General features: G+C 35.1%; 1 protein-coding gene across 1 annotated transcript in view; it reads left to right on the plus strand.

The window, feature by feature from the left end:
- The window catches only part of LOC143241631 (uncharacterized), a 33,287-nt gene extending 14,639 nt beyond the window's left edge, over positions 1 to 18,648 (plus strand). Inside the window, exons 7-18 of the mRNA XM_076484812.1 lie at positions 3,252 to 3,381; positions 3,706 to 3,821; positions 4,262 to 4,325; positions 4,557 to 4,668; positions 7,197 to 7,291; positions 10,221 to 10,336; positions 10,557 to 10,629; positions 11,571 to 11,816; positions 13,918 to 14,172; positions 14,564 to 14,821; positions 17,620 to 17,658; positions 18,028 to 18,648. Coding sequence (XP_076340927.1) covers positions 3,252 to 3,381; positions 3,706 to 3,821; positions 4,262 to 4,325; positions 4,557 to 4,668; positions 7,197 to 7,291; positions 10,221 to 10,336; positions 10,557 to 10,629; positions 11,571 to 11,816; positions 13,918 to 14,172; positions 14,564 to 14,821; positions 17,620 to 17,658; positions 18,028 to 18,125 — 1,602 coding nt within the window. The 3' untranslated portion in view covers positions 18,126 to 18,648. The remainder of the gene's footprint in view (positions 1 to 3,251; positions 3,382 to 3,705; positions 3,822 to 4,261; positions 4,326 to 4,556; positions 4,669 to 7,196; positions 7,292 to 10,220; positions 10,337 to 10,556; positions 10,630 to 11,570; positions 11,817 to 13,917; positions 14,173 to 14,563; positions 14,822 to 17,619; positions 17,659 to 18,027) is intronic.
- The last annotated feature ends 933 nt before the right edge of the window (positions 18,649 to 19,581 follow it).

Genomic DNA, 19,581 nt, shown 5'->3' on the forward strand with positions numbered 1-19,581 from the left:
GATAGCTGACAGTTCAATCTAGTCATTCAGTTAGATAGCTGACAGTTCAATCTAGTCTTTCAGTTAGACAGCTAACAGTTCAATCTAGTCTTTCAGTTAGATAGCTGACAGTTCAATCTAGTCTTTCAGTTAGATAGCTAACAGTTCAATATAGTCTTTCAGTCAGATAGCTGACAGTTCAATCTAGTCGTTCAGTTAGATAGCTGACAGTTCAATCTAGCCATTCAGTTAGATAGCTGACAGTTCAATCTAGTCACTCAGTTAGATAGCTAACAGTTCAATCTAGTCATTCAGTTAGATAGCTGACAGTTCAATCTAGTCTTTCAGTTAGATAGCTTACAGTTCAATCTAATCTTTCAGTTAGATAGCTGACAGTTCAATCTAGTCATTCAGTTAGATAGCTGACAGTTCAATCTAGTCTTTCAGTTAGATAGCTTACAGTTCAATCTAATCTTTCAGTTAGATAGCTGACAGTTCAATCTAGCCATTCAGTTAGATAGCTGACAGTTCAATCTAGTCGTTCAGTTAGATAGCTGACAGTTCAATCTAGCCATTCAGTTAGATAGCTGACAGTTCAATCTAGTCACTCAGTTAGATAGCTGACAGTTCAATCTAGTCTTTCAATTAGATATCTGACAGTTCAATCTAGTCATTCAGTTAGATAGCTGACAGTTCAATCTAGTCATTCAGTTAGATAGCTAACAGTTCAATCTAGTCATTCAGTTAGATAGCTGACAGTTCAATCTAGTCTTTCAGTTAGACAGCTAACAGTTCAATCTAGTCATTCAGTTAGATAGCTGACAGTTCAATCTAGTCATTCAGTTAGATAGCTGACAGTTCAATCTAGTCATTCAGTTAGATAGCTGACAGTTCAATCTAGTCTTTCAGTTAGATAGCTGACAGTTCAATCTAGTCTTTCAGTTAGATAGCTAACAGTTCAATATAGTCTTTCAGTCAGATAGCTGACAGTTCAATCTAGTCATTCAGTTAGATAGCTGACAGTTCAATCTAGTCATTCAGTTAGATAGCTGACAGTTCAATCTAGTCTTTCAGTTAGATAGCTGACAGTTCAATCTAGTCATTCAGTTAGATAGCTGACAGTTCAGTCTAGTCTTTCAGTTAGATAGCTGACAGTTCAATCTAGTCGTTCAGTTAGATAGCTAACAGTTCAATCTAGTCTTTCAGTTAGATAGCTGACAGTTCAATCTAGTCGTTCAGTTAGATAGCTAACAGTTCAATCTAGTCTTTCAGTTAGATAGCTGACAGTTCAATCTAGTCGTTCAGTTAGATAGCTGACAGTTCAATCTAGTCATTCAGTTAGATAGCTGACAGTTCAATCTAGCCATTCAGTTAGATAGCTGACAGTTCAATCTAGTCGTTCAGTTAGATAGCTGACAGTTCAATCTAGTCATTCAGTTAGATAGCTGACAGTTCAATCTAGTCATTCAGTTAGATAGCTGACAGTTCAATCTAGCCATTCAGTTAGATAGCTGACAGTTCAATCTAGTCATTCAGTTAGATAGCTGACAGTTCAATCTAACCATTCAGTTAGATAGCTGACAGATCAATCTAGTCATTCAGTTAGATAGCTGACAGTTCAATCTAGCCATTCAGTTAGATAGCTGACAGATCAATCTAGTCATTCAGTTAGATAGCTGACAGATCAATCTAGTCGTTCAGTTAGATAGCTAACAGTTCAATCTAGTCTTTCAGTTAGATAGCTGACAGATCAATCTAGTCGTTCAGTTAGATAGCTAACAGTTCAATCTAGTCTTTCAGTTAGATAGCTGACAGTTCAATCTAGCCATTCAGTTAGATAGCTGACAGATCAATCTAGTCGTTCAGTTAGATAGCTGACAGATCAATCTAGTCGTTCAGTTAGATAGCTGACAGATCAATCTAGTCATTCAGTTAGATAGCTGACAGATCAATCTAGTCGTTCAGTTAGATAGCTGACAGTTCAATCTAGTCATTCAGTTAGATAGCTGACAGATCAATCTAGTCGTTCAGTTAGATAGCTAACAGTTCAATCTAGTCGTTCAGTTAGATAGCTGACAGATCAATCTAGTCGTTCAGTTAGATAGCTGACAGATCAATCTAGTCGTTCAGTTAGATAGCTGACAGATCAATCTAGTCGTTCAGTTAGATAGCTGACAGATCAATCTAGTCATTCAGTTAGATAGCTGACAGATCAATCTAGTCGTTCAGTTAGATAGCTAACAGTTCAATCTAGTCGTTCAGTTAGATAGCTAACAGTTCAATCTAGTCGTTCAGTTAGATAGCTAACAGTTCAATCTAGCCATTCAGTTAGATAGCTGACAGATCAATCTAGTCGTTCAGTTAGATAGCTGACAGATCAATCTAGTCGTTCAGTTAGATAGCTGACAGATCAATCTAGTCATTCAGTTAGATAGCTGACAGATCAATCTAGTCGTTCAGTTAGATAGCTGACAGTTCAATCTAGTCATTCAGTTAGATAGCTGACAGATCAATCTAGTCGTTCAGTTAGATAGCTAACAGTTCAATCTAGTCGTTCAGTTAGATAGCTAACAGTTCAATCTAGTCGTTCAGTTAGATAGCTAACAGTTCAATCTAGCCATTCAGTTAGATAGCTGACAGATCAATCTAGTCGTTCAGTTAGATAGCTGACAGATCAATCTAGTCGTTCAGTTAGATAGCTGACAGATCAATCTAGTCATTCAGTTAGATAGCTGACAGATCAATCTAGTCGTTCAGTTAGATAGCTGACAGTTCAATCTAGTCATTCAGTTAGATAGCTGACAGATCAATCTAGTCGTTCAGTTAGATAGCTAACAGTTCAATCTAGTCGTTCAGTTAGATAGCTAACAGTTCAATCTAGTCGTTCAGTTAGATAGCTAACAGTTCAATCTAGTCGTTCAGTTAGATAGCTGACAGTTCAATCTAGTCGTTCAGTTAGATAGCTGACAGTTCAATCTAGTCTTTCACAAGTTTATTAGTGAAATTCTTTGAGAAAGTTTTTGTGTGTCACCATCACAGCACAATAATTATCAAAGAAAACAAAAGGTATTTTTGAGTTAAGTGTACTTATGCGAAACAAAGTTAAATAAAGTGTAAGTATTGCTGTTGCTAAGTGATAAAAAGTTTTATATTAATTACGCATAACGATGTTTTCCAATGTACAATGGGCATTCTTCTTGTATAATGTCTTATATTATAGTCTTATATAATATTATATAATATTATAATGTCTTATATTATAATATTTACAGTTGTCTGAAGTACTGACGTTCAATGTTGCTTACTTTTCCACCGAGTTGACCAGCGCAGAGAAACTGTTTGACGTTTCAAGCTGTTTTTTGGACAAGTCCATGTCCAGATGGTTCCAGATTAATTTCCCAGGTACGTAATGGCGTATCTGTCTATCTGCAAGCCTTTCTTGCTGTTTATATCTATCTGTCTGCCACCCTATTTGTCATTTGTAATTGCGTGCCTATTGATTTGTGTCTGTCTGTTTGTATCTGTCTTCCTCTGTCTATTTGTATCTACCTCTATATCTGTTTACATCTGTGTGTTTGCATCTGTTTCTCTCTTTGTCTGCCTCTTTCTGTCTGCTTATATTCAACTGTTCGTTTATAATTAGTTTAGTTATGACACACCTTCCTTCTAGGCCTCCATTTTGATGTGACAGTAGGTTCTTTAATCACTTCTTTCATGTTGTTTCAGTGGAAGCCTACAACATCTTCGTGTCAATGGGATACACAGGAGAGATTAAAGACACTTTTCTGAAGACAGTGAGAACTCTTACTGGGATATCCTCCTTACGAATCCCAAAAGTTCTGGTAAGTTGTGAACTTTCATCATAGCTTGTATTCACTATTATGACCCAAATAAGACAATGTATGGTCAAAACTAATCTTGCAATTATCATTATGTCTGAAATGTCCAATGACCTCAATGAGACATCTTATGGTCAAACTAACTTTATAATTATCATTATGTGTGAAATGTCCAGAAACAGAAAACTAGAGGTCAAGGAATAACTGATGATTATACACTATCCGTGCCTTGACCACCGTAGGGATCGAATCATGAATTTTAACCTTATAGCTCTCAAACTTACTCCTGAGCCCTCTGGTGGCATATTACTGTTGCTATATATATTATTATGTTTTTTGTTGGGGAAAATAATAGTACTCAAAAAGTTAAAAAAATACAGAAATATTTACGTTTTAACTTGCTTCTAATTAATTAAACGAATATTTTAACTTTAACTTCGTAGATTGATTTCGATAAAGACCAGATGTACGTCTCAGCACTGTTGTTGGAGAGACCTCCTTACTTTTGTAAGTAAACATATGTTAAAATGTATGTTTCTTTTCTCGTATTAATGCATACTTAAATAAATGACACCATTCAGAGAGTTGTATAGCATTTTAACATCTGGTTAAGTAACTAGGTTGTTAAGTTGTGTAGCTGAGTTAATGTCTCGTTAAGTAACTGGACTGGTAATATCTTAGCATATTGTTTCACTAGTAATCTCCTAGTCGCCATAATTAAATCGTATTTTGTTACAGATGACTTCAACGTGAATGAAAATAAACGTTTCAAATCTCCCACTTCGTCACTAGGACTGACCACCCCTCAGGATTGTGCTAAGAGCTGTCTAGAAAGCATTGAAATTTGCTGGTATGTCTGTTTCACGTCATATCCATGTGCTACCAAAGGATATTTGTTGGTATGTCTGTTTCACGTCATATCCATGTGCTTCCAAAGGATTTTGTTGGTATGTCTGTTTCACGTCATATCCACGTGCTTCCAAAGGATTTTTGTTGGTGTGGCTGTTTCACGTCTTATCCATGTGCTCACAAAGGATATTTGTTGGTATGTCTGTTTCACGTCCTATTCACGTGTTTACAAATGACTTTGTTGGTGTGGTTGTTTTACACGTCTATCCACGTGTTTACAAATGACTTTGTGGCTTTTGTTGGTATGCCTGTTTCACGTCTTATCCACGTGCTTATAAACAGCATGTTTGTTATGATATATACAAATGAATGTAAGTGTTATTCGATGGAAGAATGTGTTACTATGTTGAGTATAACCCTTCATAATGAAGTGGTCGGGACACCAGGGGCGGGGAGTAAATTTCAAATGACTTGTTATTTTTAAGTCTACTAGAAATCCATTACTTCACCGAACCCGGTGAACCAGGTTGACAAACACTGTAAAAATAACTTTATTTGTTAGTCATAAGGAATAAGATTTATTATTTTTCCAAATTTCTAGCTATGTTTGTATTTTTGCTTATAGTATAAAATACTTTATCGAATCTTCAAATAGGACCATTCAATTTGTTCATTGTTCAATAATACCAGTTGGTTCATTGTTACACAAGTTTGTTCACTGTTACACAACACTAGTTTGTTTATTGTTACACACCAACTTGTTCACTGTTACACAAGTTTGTTCATTGTTACACAACACTAGTTTGTTTATTGTTACACACCAACTTGTTCACTGTTACACAACACTAGTTTGTTTATTGTTACACACCAACTTGTTCACTGTTACACAACACTAGTTTGTTTATTGTTACACACCAACATATTCATTGTTACACAACACTAGTTTGTTTATTGTTACACACCAACTTGTTCACTGCTACACAACACTAGTTTGTTTATTGTTACACACCAACTTGTTCACTGTTACACAACACTAGTTTGTTTATTGTTACACACCAACTTGTTCACTGTTACACAACACTAGTTTGTTTATTGTTACACACCAACTTGTTCACTGTTACACAACACTAGTTTGTTTATTGTTACACACCAACTTATTCATTGTTACACAACACTAGTTTGTTTATTGTTACACACCAACTTGTTCACTGCTACACAACACTAGTTTGTTTATTGCTACACACCAACTTGTTCATTGTTACACAACACTAGTTTGTTTATTGTTACACACCAACTTGTTCACTGTTACACAACACTAGTTTGTTTATTGCTACACACCAACTTGTTCACTGTTACACAACACTAGTTTGTTTATTGTTACACACCAACTTGTTCACTGTTACACAACACTAGTTTGTTTATTGTTACACACCAACTTGTTCACTGTTACACAACACTAGTTTGTTTATTGTTACACAAGTTTGTTCATTGTTACACAACACTAGTTTGTTTATTGTTACACACCAACTTGTTCACTGTTACACAACACTAGTTTGTTTATTGTTACACACCAACTTGTTCACTGTTACACAACACTAGTTTGTTTATTGTTACACACCAACTTGTTCACTGTTACACAACACTAGTTTGTTTATTGTTACACAAGTTTGTTCTTTGTTACACAACACTAGTTTGTTTATTGTTACACACCAACTTGTTCATTGTTACACAACACTAGTTTGTTTATTGTTACACACCAACTTTTTCACTGTTACACAACACTAGTTTGTTTATTGTTACACACCAACTTGTTCACTGTTAACAGTTTTGTTATCTGAATTCCACTTTTAGTTGCTAACAAGTTTACTGTTCGTGTATTAAATCAGTGTCTACAATTTTTGTGTTACCTTTTTCAAGTTATCAAAATAATCTAAACCTAGAATCCAGAGTGAAATGTATCACAATAGAATGTGTAAAAACAGATATTATTTTACATAATCACTAGATTCTTTTCTCAGAGCCCAGTTTGTTCTTTGTATGCTATTCAGCACAAAGATAGCCATTGGGCTATCAGTGCTGTGCCCACCTCTAATATTGAAACCCGCTTTTAATGTTATAAGTCCACAGACTTATTGCTGAACTCCTGGGTGGCTTAACTTATTTTAATAGGTTACAAGAAACATAGTGGGTCAGTGGTAAGTATATGTGTTTACAACCCTGACATTTGTGTTTGATCCCTGACGGTGGACACAGCAGATGGTCAGTGTGGCTTTTCTGTAAAACAAAAACAGACAAGTGCAGGAGAGATAACCTTGAAAATAATCACTAGGTGGCGGTAGTAGCAATTAATGTGATTTTAGTTTAAATTTGTCAAACTCCGAAACGCGAGGTTTTCGCACTTTCAACCATACTGTAATATTTTTATTGTTTAAGGCTTGTATAAATATATCTAACTATACTTTAATCAGTGCACTAGCTTCATTCTTGTATCTCTGCAAGGTAAACATTTGTTTTTTGTTGTCATTCCAGGGGATTCTCCTACTGTGGAGTCACCTGTTACCTAACTTCTAAAACATATTCCGACAACGACTTGATTGAAGACAAAGACTGTAATGTTTATAAAAGTATGCATGTTTTAACAAAGTTATCGGTATATAAATCTAAGAATTCTATTTCTGTATCCTAGATGTCCAAACGATAGTTCTGTTCTGTTTATAGTTACTAGTTCATTTTATTGAGAATTTGGAACGTTAACATGGGTTTAATTACTTTTTATCCCCCATGTGCCCTACGTTAACATGGGTTTAATTACTTTTTATCCCCATGTGCCCTACGTTAATATGGGTTTAATTACTTTTATCCCCATGTGCCCTACGTTAATATAGGTTTAATTACTTTTATCCCCATGTGCCCTACGTTAATACGGGTTTAATTACTTTTATCCCCATGTGCCCTACGTTAATATGGGTTTAATTACTTTTATCCCTCATGTACCCTACGTTAATATGGGTTTAATTACTTTTATCCCCATGTGCCCTACGTTAATATGGGTTTAATTACTTTTATCCCCCATGTGCCCTACGTTAATATGGGTTTAATTACTTTTATCCCCATGTGCCTTACGTTAATATGGGTTTAATTACTTTGATCCTCATGTGCCCTACGTTAATATGGGTTTAATTACTTTTATCCCTCATGTGCCCTACGTTAATATGGGTTTAATTACTTTTATCCCTCATGTACCCTACGTTAATATGGGTTTAATTACTTTTATCCCCATGTGCCCTACGTTAATATGGGTTTAATTACTTTTATCCCCCATGTGCCCTACGTTAATATGGGTTTAATTACTTTTATTCCCATGTGCCCTACGTTAATATGGGTTTAATTACTTTGATCCTCATGTGCCCTACGTTAATATGGGTTTAATTACTTTTATCCCCATGTGTCCTACGTTAATATGGATTTAATTACTTTTATCCCCATCAGCCCTACGTTAATATGGGTTTAATTACTTTTATCCCCTGTGTGTCCTACGTTAATATGGGTTTAATTACTTTTATCCCCCGTGTGCCCTACGTTAATATAGGTTTAATTACTTTTATCACCATGTGCCCTACGTTAATATGGGTTTAATTACTTTTATCCCCCATGTGTCCTACGTTAATACGGGTTTAATTACTTTTATCCCTCATGCGTCCTACGTTAATACGGGTTTAATTACTTTTATCCCTCATGTGCCCTACGTTAATATGGGTTTAATTACTTTTATCCCTCATGTACCCTACGTTAATATGGGTTTAATTACTTTTATCCCCATGTGCCCTACGTTAATATGGGTTTAATTACTTTTTATCCCCATGTGCCCTACGTTAATATGGGTTTAATTACTTTTTATCGCCATATATGGATTACATCTCTTAAACCACCTGATCTGAACTTCTGAAACCACCTTCGTCATTTTCTTTCATTGAGAGACTCCGCACCATAAACACCTTGAACGTTTCGTGTAGTTTCTGCTACACTATTTCCTTTTTTAAACTCATAAAACATTATATGCCCAATGTGCTCCTCAGACACATCCATCTTCATAAAGGTTTATTTGATTAATGATTTGAAAAAGTGGAGTTAAGTTAGTTTCTTTTATTTGTCTGAACATTTTTATACACGTCCTACTACATATTTTATTATTAAAACCTTCTACAAACACAGAAACAACGATGCACTTTCTGTAATAGATTTTTGGACATTACTTATGGGATGACCTGATATATATACACATACATACATACATACACACACAATACATGGCTAAAAGTATGTGGACACCCCTTCTAATCAGTAGGTTCGACTATTTCAGCCACACCCGTTGCTAACAGGTGCATAAAATCAAGCATACAGCTATATAATCTCCATACACAAACATTGGTAGTGGAAAGTATCTTACTGTAGAGCTCGGTGTCTTTCAACGTGGCACTGTTATAAGATGCCACCTTTCCAACAAGTCAGTTCGTCAAATTTCTGCCCTGCTAAAGCTGCCCCGATCAACTGTAACTGCTGTTATTGTGAAGTGGAAACGTCTAGGAGCAACAACAACTCAGCCATGAAGCGGTAGGCTACACAACCTCACAGAACAGGACCGCCGAGTGCTGAAGCGCGTAAAATTCATTTGTCCATAGTTGCAACACTCACTACCAAGTTCCAAACTGCCTCTGGAAGCAACGTCAGCACAAAAACTGTTCTTCGGGAGCTTCATGAAATGGGTTTCCATGGCTGAGCAGCCACAAACAAGCCTAAGATTACCATGCGCAATGTCAAGTGTTGGCTGGAGTCGTGTAAAGCACACTGCCATTGGACTCTGGAGCAGTGGAAACATGTTCTCTGGAGTGATGAATCACGCTTCACTATTTGGCAGCTGACGGACGAATCTGGGTTTGGTAGATGCCAGGAGAACGCTATCTGCTTGAATGCAGTGAAGTTTTGTGGAGGAAGAATAATGGTCTGGGGCTGTTCTTCATGGTTTGGGCTAGGCTCTTTAATTCCAGTGAAAGAAAATCTTAATGCTATAGCATACAATGACATTCTAGAGAATTTTATGCTTCTAACTTTGTGACAACAGTTTGGGAAAGGCCCTTTTCTAATTCACCATGACAATACTCCTGTGCACAAAGCGAGGTCCATAAAAACATGGTTTGCCAAGGTTGGTGTGGAAGAACTTGACTGGCCTGCACTGAGCCCTGACCTCAACACTTTTGGGATGAATTGGAACGCCAACTGCGTGCCAAGCCTTCTGGTCTGTCATCAGTGCCTGGCCTCACATATGCTCCTGTGGCTGAATAGGAGCGAATTCCCGCAGCCATGTTTCAACATCCAGTGAAACGTCTTTCTAGAAGAGTAGAGGCTGTTGTAGCAGGGGGGACCAACTCCATATTAATGCCCGTAGATTTGGAAAGAGACGTTGAACAAGCACATATGGGTGTGATGGTCGGGTACAATACAAGTTTAGGTTTATATCATACGAATTTTATCATAATTCAAATTTTCTATAAACAGGAGTGATAAATCCAGAAAACACGACTCCAACATCGGATATGGTGATATCTCAACTGTACAATTTAGTATCTACTGGAAATTTATTCTTCTCCGTTAAACCCTCTGACAACGATATGGTAAGTTAGAACTTAAAGTGTTTTTGGTGAACTTAACGAATCTTTTCTGTTATATTTATTATTGAAAATCTGAACAAAATCGATATTTAATACTTAAAAAAATATATCTTTCGATCCTAAAGTTGCTCTGATAATTTTAATATTCTAAATACTTTGCTTATTTTTGTCATGGCAATTTGGAATTTTAGTATTTTAGGTTATATTTCATATTTTTTTGCAGATTACATACAAAGCCCTTGAGTTATTCAATGATTTAGCCTCGGGAATAAACGGTTTGGTGTATCGACCTTCAGGTGAGTGTTATTTTAGTTATGAAAACAAATGTGTTTGTGTGTTTGTTATTTAGTACGAAGATACACAAAGGGCTATTCGTTCTCTGCCCTTCGTGGTTATGGAAACCTTATGTTTAGTGCTATAAACCTCCCATAGTTATGAACAACCACAAGGAAGCTGTAAATAGGTACAAAACTGATTATCAATATATTTTGTTTCTAAGAAAAAAAATGTTAGGCCTAGCCAGCAGTCATGAAAACATTGTTTTATTTAAAGAAATTTGAGGCCTAGCCTGCAGTCATGGACAAAGTAGTTTTGGTTTGTATTGAAATTCACGCAAAGCTATGCGAGGGGTATCTTCGCTAGTCTTCCTTTATTTATCAGTGATACAGTGAGTAGAGGGAAGGTAGCTAGTCAATTCAATCCACTCTCAACTCTTAGGTTACTATCTTACCAATGAATAATCGGATTGACCATAAGATTTTAACGTCTCTTTGGCTGAAAGGACGAGCATCTTCGGTGTGACACGGATTTGAATTTATAACCCTAAAGTTGTGAGTCAAGCACTCTAATCACTTGGCCATGCCTGGAAGAAATTATCGTTCTTTATCTCTTAACTAAGAAACTGTTAGGCCTAGCTAACAGTCACAACACTCATTTTCCGTGTATCTTAAAAATATTAGGCCTCGCAAGTAGTCTTTAAAGTTCATTGTTCTTTGTCACTTCATTAAGTTTTAAGCGAACAAAGACATACTAAAATGATTTAATAATTACAAAATCAAGAGATGAAATGACACTGGGACTTTCATTTTCACTTGTAAAATCATTGTGTATCGGATAAGATACTCTTTACATGATACAAAGTAAGACGTTTCGTGTGGTTCTTGTATCAACTGTTTTGTTTTCTTGTAGTAACCATAAGATTTAATTTTGTGGGTATATCGTGTACTTTTTCTTATAGATGACCTAGACAGTAAATTCACGGTGTTCAAGTACACTAGTAAGTTTGACAAGAGCGAAGAACAAAACACGAAAGATGTGGGTAGAGTGTTTTTCGACGACTGCAAGAGAGCATGTGTTAATTTAGAAATGTGTGAGTCGTTATCTTTCTGTGGGTTAACGGGCGAATGTTTACTGAGCACCAAACATGGTAACGAAATTCCAGATGACCACATCAAGAAAGATAGCCAGTGTATCATTCTAACCCGTAAGTACTCAGCACTTATACATACCTGCCTAGTTATTTATATTCATATGTATTTATTTATCTTTATACATATATACTTATCTACGTACCTACCTACGCACACCTATCTACTTATCTATGTACCTACCTATGCACACCTATCTACTTATCTATGTACCTACCTATGCACACCTACCTACGTTTATGTACGCTTATTTCTGTGGTTATTCAGTCTTAAATCAAAATAAGAGAGACTTTGCATACTGATGTATTAAAATCAGTTATTGATGTGTTTAAATAAAAGTGATCCAGTTATAGCAGGTTTCAAACACATAGAAACAAACCTAAAACGTTTAGAAATGTTAGATCATAGTAAGGCCATTTCTAAGGAAACGAACTGGAAAAGAAACATTTAATAACTAGAAGTAAAATTATCCCAGATGTATTATTCTGGTAATTCTGAAACAACTGAATAAAACTGAATCAATCCTGTAATATTTGTGAAAGAAAAATAAAACTTAAAGAAATCGATTATTGTATATCCTATTTTATTCATGTTATATCAAACACCTTGTACACAAAATTATTATTAACAACTTACAAGAATATAGATGGTACAATAACTCAATAATTTATTATTATAAATTGTTATAAAGATTTTACTAAGGAAGATAAACCAAACTAGCGAGTTTCTTTGAAGGCTTAACAAGTTTACCCAAAAGTGCGATGGATTATCTAGTTGTTTCTTTAAAGCTGACAGAAATAATTGCTGTTTATCGATCATTAACAAAAGATAAGTCTTATGCAATTGTTAGGCCTAACCGTTGAGTAAAAAAGTCTCCATGTTCCTTTAAAGCTTATAGAAATAAGTGCTGTTTGTCAATTATTAACAAAAGTCTTCCGAAACTGTGTTAGACCTGACAGTTGAGTAAAAAAGTCTCTACGCCTACAAGCCTTTAACGCCTACAGAAATAATTACTATATTTTAATCATTCACAAAAGATAAGTTTCCTGGAGTTGTTAAGCCTAACAGTTAAGTGAAAAAGTCTACTTGTTCCTTTAATGCTTACAGAATTACCTGTTGTTTCTAAATTGTTACTAAAAGTTACGTTTTTTAGAACTATTAGGTCTAACAGTTGAGTGTTTAGTAAAATTTGGGCGTGAGACTAGCATTGACGGATTTTAAAAAATGACAACCATTATCACTTCTGTGTAGCGATTATAAAGTATTTTCTAAAGCTATAATAAACAGGATTAAATTTGTTTATGAGTCCATTAATTCAACAGAACCAGACTTACTCTGTTATATATCGATGAAGTAACCATAATGTACATGTTATACGTGATATAATAAATCTTGCAAACCAAAATAAGAAATGTTTGGCTATTGAAAATTCAAATTATTAAAAAAAAACATTTCACTGAATAAACTATACCTATCTAAAAAACAACAAAAACTGGTTTTGGTGAAATTATTACAAAAGTGATTGACGAAGCATAAAAAATGCCATATATTTGGCAGCTCACGTGTTGGTTTCAGCATTAACTATTTCTTTTAAGAGAAATATAAGATAAGAAGACACATTAATTTTAATATACGTGAATTAGCTGCAAAACATCTTTACAATTCAAGTACAAGACGAGTTCGTCGTAATAATCACTATTAATGTTTATTATTCAATAAATAATTATCTAGTTATGCTTACGATATGAATATTTACATCAGACAGGAGATAAAAATCAATACTCTTAAAAACGCAACAGAAACTTTAGGTATATTCCCCATCAAAGTCTTTTATACCTGCATTTATATCCGTCTCTCGATCGTTTGTGTTTATTTTAGGCCTAATTTAAAACAGTTACAGCTCTGAACGACCAAACCAATGTGATCTCTTATCCGCTTCTCACCTCACTTACCTCTAAGTGAATGTCGAAGTTAGTTTTCGTTCTTTGGTTAAGTTCATATAAATCTGTTAACAAATCATTACAGTTTTGATGACTGGCGAAACCATGGTCGGAAATAACTGAACTATTTTGAAACATACAGTTGTATCTTGTTTAACCATCGTTCTATAATAACAAATTTGTTCATTCTCGTTGTTTATTGTTCTGTGTAACCTAGGAAACTATGTCGTTTCTTATGAGAGGCTACCCGGCATAACCTCTGGGTCTAAACCCAAGAAATCACTGGCCATTAAAGACCTGAACAACTGTGCTAAAGCATGCAGTACAGAAAAAGACTTCGATTGCAAGTCATTTGATCACTGTCCGCAGTCGACAGAGAGCGACCTCACGTGTTTACTACATGAAACTCATTTCTTGGATGCGAAGGATACTTTTGTCGGTGATAAGGCCAGTGTGTGTGGTCATTATACACGTAAGTCTTTGTTCAGCTCTTGTTGGGTTCAAATTAATTAAACTGTAATTCTTGTTACATTATAGTCTGGGCTAACACTTCTAAAGTCTCTAATGCAACGGTTGTGGTGTTCATTTTTCTATATTGTGCTTTGTTACTTAACTTTCAGTACGTACCCGTTTCGCTATATTTTTGTGTAATTCGGTTCAGAAAATATGTATACTTTTGAGCCAAGGGTAGAAACTGCTAAAATGCTTTTAATTGGTGCTTTACTTTGTAAACTATGTCTTCTGGTTTATTATAGGAGATTATATATTATATGTCTTCTGGTTTATTATAGGAGATTATATATTATATGTCTTCTGGTTTATTATAGGAGATTATATATTATATGTCTTCTGGTTTATTATAGGAGATTATATATTTGATTTTAAAAAAACTGATGGGAAAAAAGAAAATGGCGCCAAAATAGTTGAATTACAGAATGTCACCGCCAAAGCCTGCGCAAAACAATGCGTTGACAATGCAGACTTCAACTGCCAGGGCTTTGACTTTTGCCAAGGAACACCCCTGGGTCAAAGTTCATGCTTCCTGATAGGAAAAGGGAACAGCAATCTGAAACTCATCGACGCACCTGTCTGCGCTCACTACGATTATCTGGGAGGAAATAGTTAGTTCATAACTGAGTTTTTTTATTGATAACGTCAGTGTTCTAATAATGGAATAAATAGCGATAATGTAACAGGTATTAGTAAACGTTTTACCAAACTTGATAACGTTAACCCGATCTGTCCTCATAAGTTCAGCCACAATATTTCAAATATTGACCTTTTACCTTTAGTTTCTATATGAATATAAAGAATTACCAACTTGTTACATTCAATTGACTTTTTAAGAGCTCCAGTGAACTTTGAACCCAAAATAATTATATTCCCCTATTGTATGAGTCTAACAACCACACCTTAACTACTATTACATGGTGGATAACACACCGAAAAACATACACAACTTCACTAAAACACTTCCTTAAAATGTTATCTTATGGCTAAAAGACCAAGGCAATAAACACTGAAAGAAGATACTTTAGTATAATTACTTTGACAACAGTTGAATTAAATAATTTATATTTTACAGTGATACCCTGATAAAACAAGAACTCTGTGGTTAAGATGGTATGATGTATGAACTCTGTGGGTAAGATGGTATGATGTAAGAACTCTGTGGTTAAGATGGTATGGTGTAAGAACTCTGTTGTTAAGATGGTATGGTGTAAGAACTCTGTTGTTAAGATGGTATGGTGTAAGAACTCTGTGGGTAAGATGGTATGATGTAAGAACTCTGTGGGTAAGATGGTATGATGTAGGAACTCTGTGGGTAAGATGGTATGATGTAGGAACTCTGTGGGTAAGATGGTATGATGTAGGAACTCTGTGGGTAAGATGGTATGATGTAAGAACTCTGTGGGTAAGATGGTATGATGTAAGAACTCTGTGGGTAAGATGGTATGATGTAAGAACTCTGTGGTTAAGATGGTATGATGTAAGAACTCTGTGGTTAAGATGGTATGATGTATGAACTCTGTGGGTAAGATGGTATGATGTAAGAACAATGTGGTTAAGATAGTATGATGTAGGAACTCTGTGGTTAAGATGGTATGATGTAAGAACTATGTGGGTAAGATGGTATGATGTAAGAACTCTGTGGTTAAGATGGTATGATGTATGAACTCTGTGGGTAAGATGGTATGATGTAAGAACAATGTGGTTAAGATAGTATGATGTAGGAACTCTGTGGTTAACATGGTATGATGTAGGAACTATGTGGGTAAGATGGTATGATGTAAGAACTATGTGGTTAACATGGTATGATGTAGGAACTATGTGGGTAAGATGGTATGATGTAAGAACTATGTGGTTAACATGGTATGATGTAGGAACTATGTGGGTAATATGGTATGATGTAAGAACTCTGTGGTTAAGATGGTATGATGTATGAACTCTGTGGTTAAGATGGTATGCTGTAAGAACTCTGTGGTTAAGATGGTATGCTGTAAGAACTCTGTGGGTAAGATGGTATGCTGTAAGAACTCTGTGGTTAAGATGGTATGATGTAAGAACTCTGTGGTTAAGATGGTATGATGTAAGAACTCTGTGGTTAAGATGGTATGATGTAAGTACTCTGTGGTTAAGATGGTATGATGTATGAACTCTGTGGGTAAGATGGTATGATGTATGAACTCTGTGGTTAAGATGGTATGATGTAAGAACTCTGTGGGTAAGATGGTATGATGTACGAACTCTGTGGTTAAGATGGTATGATGTACGAACTCTGTGGGTAAGATGGTATGATGTAAGAACTCTGTGGGTAAGATGGTATGATGTAAGAACTCTGTGGGTAAGATGGTATGATGTAGGAACTCTGTGGTTAAGATGGTATGCTGTAAGAACTCTGTGGTTAAGATGGTATGATGTATGAGCTCTGTGGGTAAGATGGTATGATGTAAGAACTCTGTGGTTAAGATGGTATGATGTAAGAACTCTGTGGGTAAGATGGTATGATGTAAGAACTCTGTGGGTAAGATGGTATGATGTAAGAACTCTGTTGTTAAGATATACGGATTAACTCCTGGACTTAATCAAATAATTGTGGAAAAACTGAATTAAATATTTCTGGATTGTTTGCTGAAAGTCGCTAACACGATTTTAGAATGGTAGGGTAGATAAACTGCACTTTTAATGTTGTAGTAGTAGATAAACAGCACCTTTAATGTTGTTGTAGTAGTAGATAAACAGCACCTTTAATGTTGTTGTAGTAGTAGATAAACAGCCGTTTAAGTGTTGTTGTAGTAGTAGATAAACAGCCGTTTAAATGTCGTGAATGTGTTTAAGATATTGGTGAGTGAAGATGTAACAGCGATTAAAATCCGGCGTGAAACTCTGTTTAAAATTGCTGTGTGTTAAAATATAAGCACGACCATCGTTACGAAAGATGGCCGGTTTATTGGGTTTTGCACACATAGTATGAGGAGTTTATTGGTTTTAAAATGCATTTTTTCTAAACTACTTAATCAATACCTTGCTTATGGGCTATGGCTTTATTGAAAAGATGAAAATTAAACCAATATAATATTAGTTTATCAGTTAATCTCGCTAATTATAGGGTTCCCAATGACACACAAGTCAAACAAAACATTAAGCATATAATCAATATATTAATTAATCTAACTAATTACTACTTTCGACCTGGAGCTTTTCACGTAGATAATAAGTAATGATAGAAAACAACAACATAAAATTATAATTACTTACGCTATATATGGTCCTACCGGTTGTAAATGGTATTAAACATTCAGATATATGAAGTTTTAAGCCTAATTGAGAAAAGCGTAGTTGTTCTGGCAAAGTGCCAACTAATAAAATAGTGAAATATATTTAAAAAGATGAATAAATAGTAATGTTCTTCTTTCAGGTGTTGGAACAGGTGACAAGAAAAAACGTTATTCGTCTGGTACGTGGAGATTTTGTGATAAAATGTTACACAGATATCACAAACTTTGCAACAAAGCGTATTTATTTGGAATTAATTAAGTAGATTTTAGGTTTTTGTTAATTTTTTTCATAACAACGCCGATTTATTTGTGATTATTTAACTGAATCCAGTTCTTAGTTAGAGTTTGAGACTAAATACCAACATATCCACATGTATCACTGTAAGTAATCAAGTTATAGGTGTTTTAGTAAACTAATACTTTTGTTTTGGGTCTATAAAATGTGCCAAAAGCACGTGAAAGTGTTACTAAGTAACTCAACCTTCACGTGCAGTCTTCAGTGTCCAACGTAATTGTTTTTTTTCTCTTTTTTTTTTTTTTATCTCTAGGCCTTGCAGCAGGTTTGTCCTTTTTCTTCATTGCTTTAGGAGCAGTTGTAGGAGTAGTTGCTTTCTATATGTATTCATCCAGGAGAGTTAAGAACTGAAACAGAGGAAAGTCCATCTTAAGTTCTCCGACGTTTGATCATTATCCGGCTGGTGTTGAAAGGCTTAAGAGAAGTGAGATGCTCAATTCACGTGCGCAATCCTACAATGTTATAATTTAAAATAAAACGTAAAAAAAAAACAACGGACTAGCAGCTACCATGACTGATTTGATCAATTACAGTTCTTTCTACAAAATTGTTTGCAACTGATTCTAGTTTGAGAAACACCGTTAACGAGAGTAACTTGGCAGAGAAAAAAATAATTCCTGTCTTGACGTCACTTTTCCTTCAATCATTCGGTTAAAATGAACTTCGTTGAGAAATAAATAACTTATAAAAATTGATGTGTTTAATCACATGTTATGTATATAAAAACGATTCTTTGATCACACATTTAAGGTTTAGATAAAAATCTCGTATTCTATTTGTAATTTCTTCCAGAAGATTGTCACTAGGTGTCACTAGCTGCGTGGAATGGACAAATGATTATTTCTTGTTATGAATAAAGAATTATTATTTTTTAGACTGGCAGTTGCTCACGTGAATTATAGTAAAACTACAATTTCACTTTTTTAACTTAACCAGCGTTATTATTAGATATATATTTAACATTAAAACTACACATAAACTAACATATCACATGCAGGTTAACAAAGTAAAGTTCTTTCAGATTAAATTAACCTCAGCTTTTCCATAAAACGTTTAAATGGAAGTATCAGTTTCTTTTAGAGATAACCTTGATTTGAGAAACATTTTTATTGACTAAAAATCCGGGTAAATTATTGTTTAGAAACTTGTAATGAAAAACGCAATCCTACCGGAAGTACGTAATATCTGATATAGTTTGATGATATCCGGGATGTCACATTGATGGCCTTTAACCAGAAACACGTAACAGATCGTAAAGTTTGGTGAAATCCGGGTGACAGATGAAATCAGTTGGAATGGTAGTGAGGTTAAGACAACTTTTATAGTGTGGTACTGGAGTAGTGGTGAGATTAAGATAAATTTCATAGTGTGTAGTTGGAATGGTGGTGAGGTTAAGACAACTTTTATAGTGTGTAGTAGGAGTTCTGGTGAGGTTAAGATAACCTTCATAGTGTGTGGTTGGAATGGTGGTGAGGTTAAGACAACTTTTATAGTGTGGTGTTGTAATTCTGGTGAGGTTAAGACAACTTTTATAGTGTAGTTGGAATGGTGGTGAGGTTAAGACAACTTTTATAGTGTGTAGTTGGAATGGTGTTGAGGTTAAGACAACTTTCACAGTGTGTAGTTGGAATGGTGTTGAGGTTAAGACAACTTTCATAGTGTGTAGTTGGAATGATACTGAGGTTAAGAAAACTTTTATAGTGTGTAGTTGGAATGGTTGTGAGGTAAAGACAACTTTTATAGTGTGTGGTTGGAGTAGTGGTGAGGTTAAGACAACTTTTATAGTGTGGTGTTGGAATGATGGTGA

The sequence above is a fragment of the Tachypleus tridentatus genome, unplaced genomic scaffold (genome assembly GCF_004210375.1).
Source record: "Tachypleus tridentatus isolate NWPU-2018 unplaced genomic scaffold, ASM421037v1 Hic_cluster_1, whole genome shotgun sequence".
Taxonomy (NCBI): domain Eukaryota; kingdom Metazoa; phylum Arthropoda; class Merostomata; order Xiphosura; family Limulidae; genus Tachypleus; species Tachypleus tridentatus.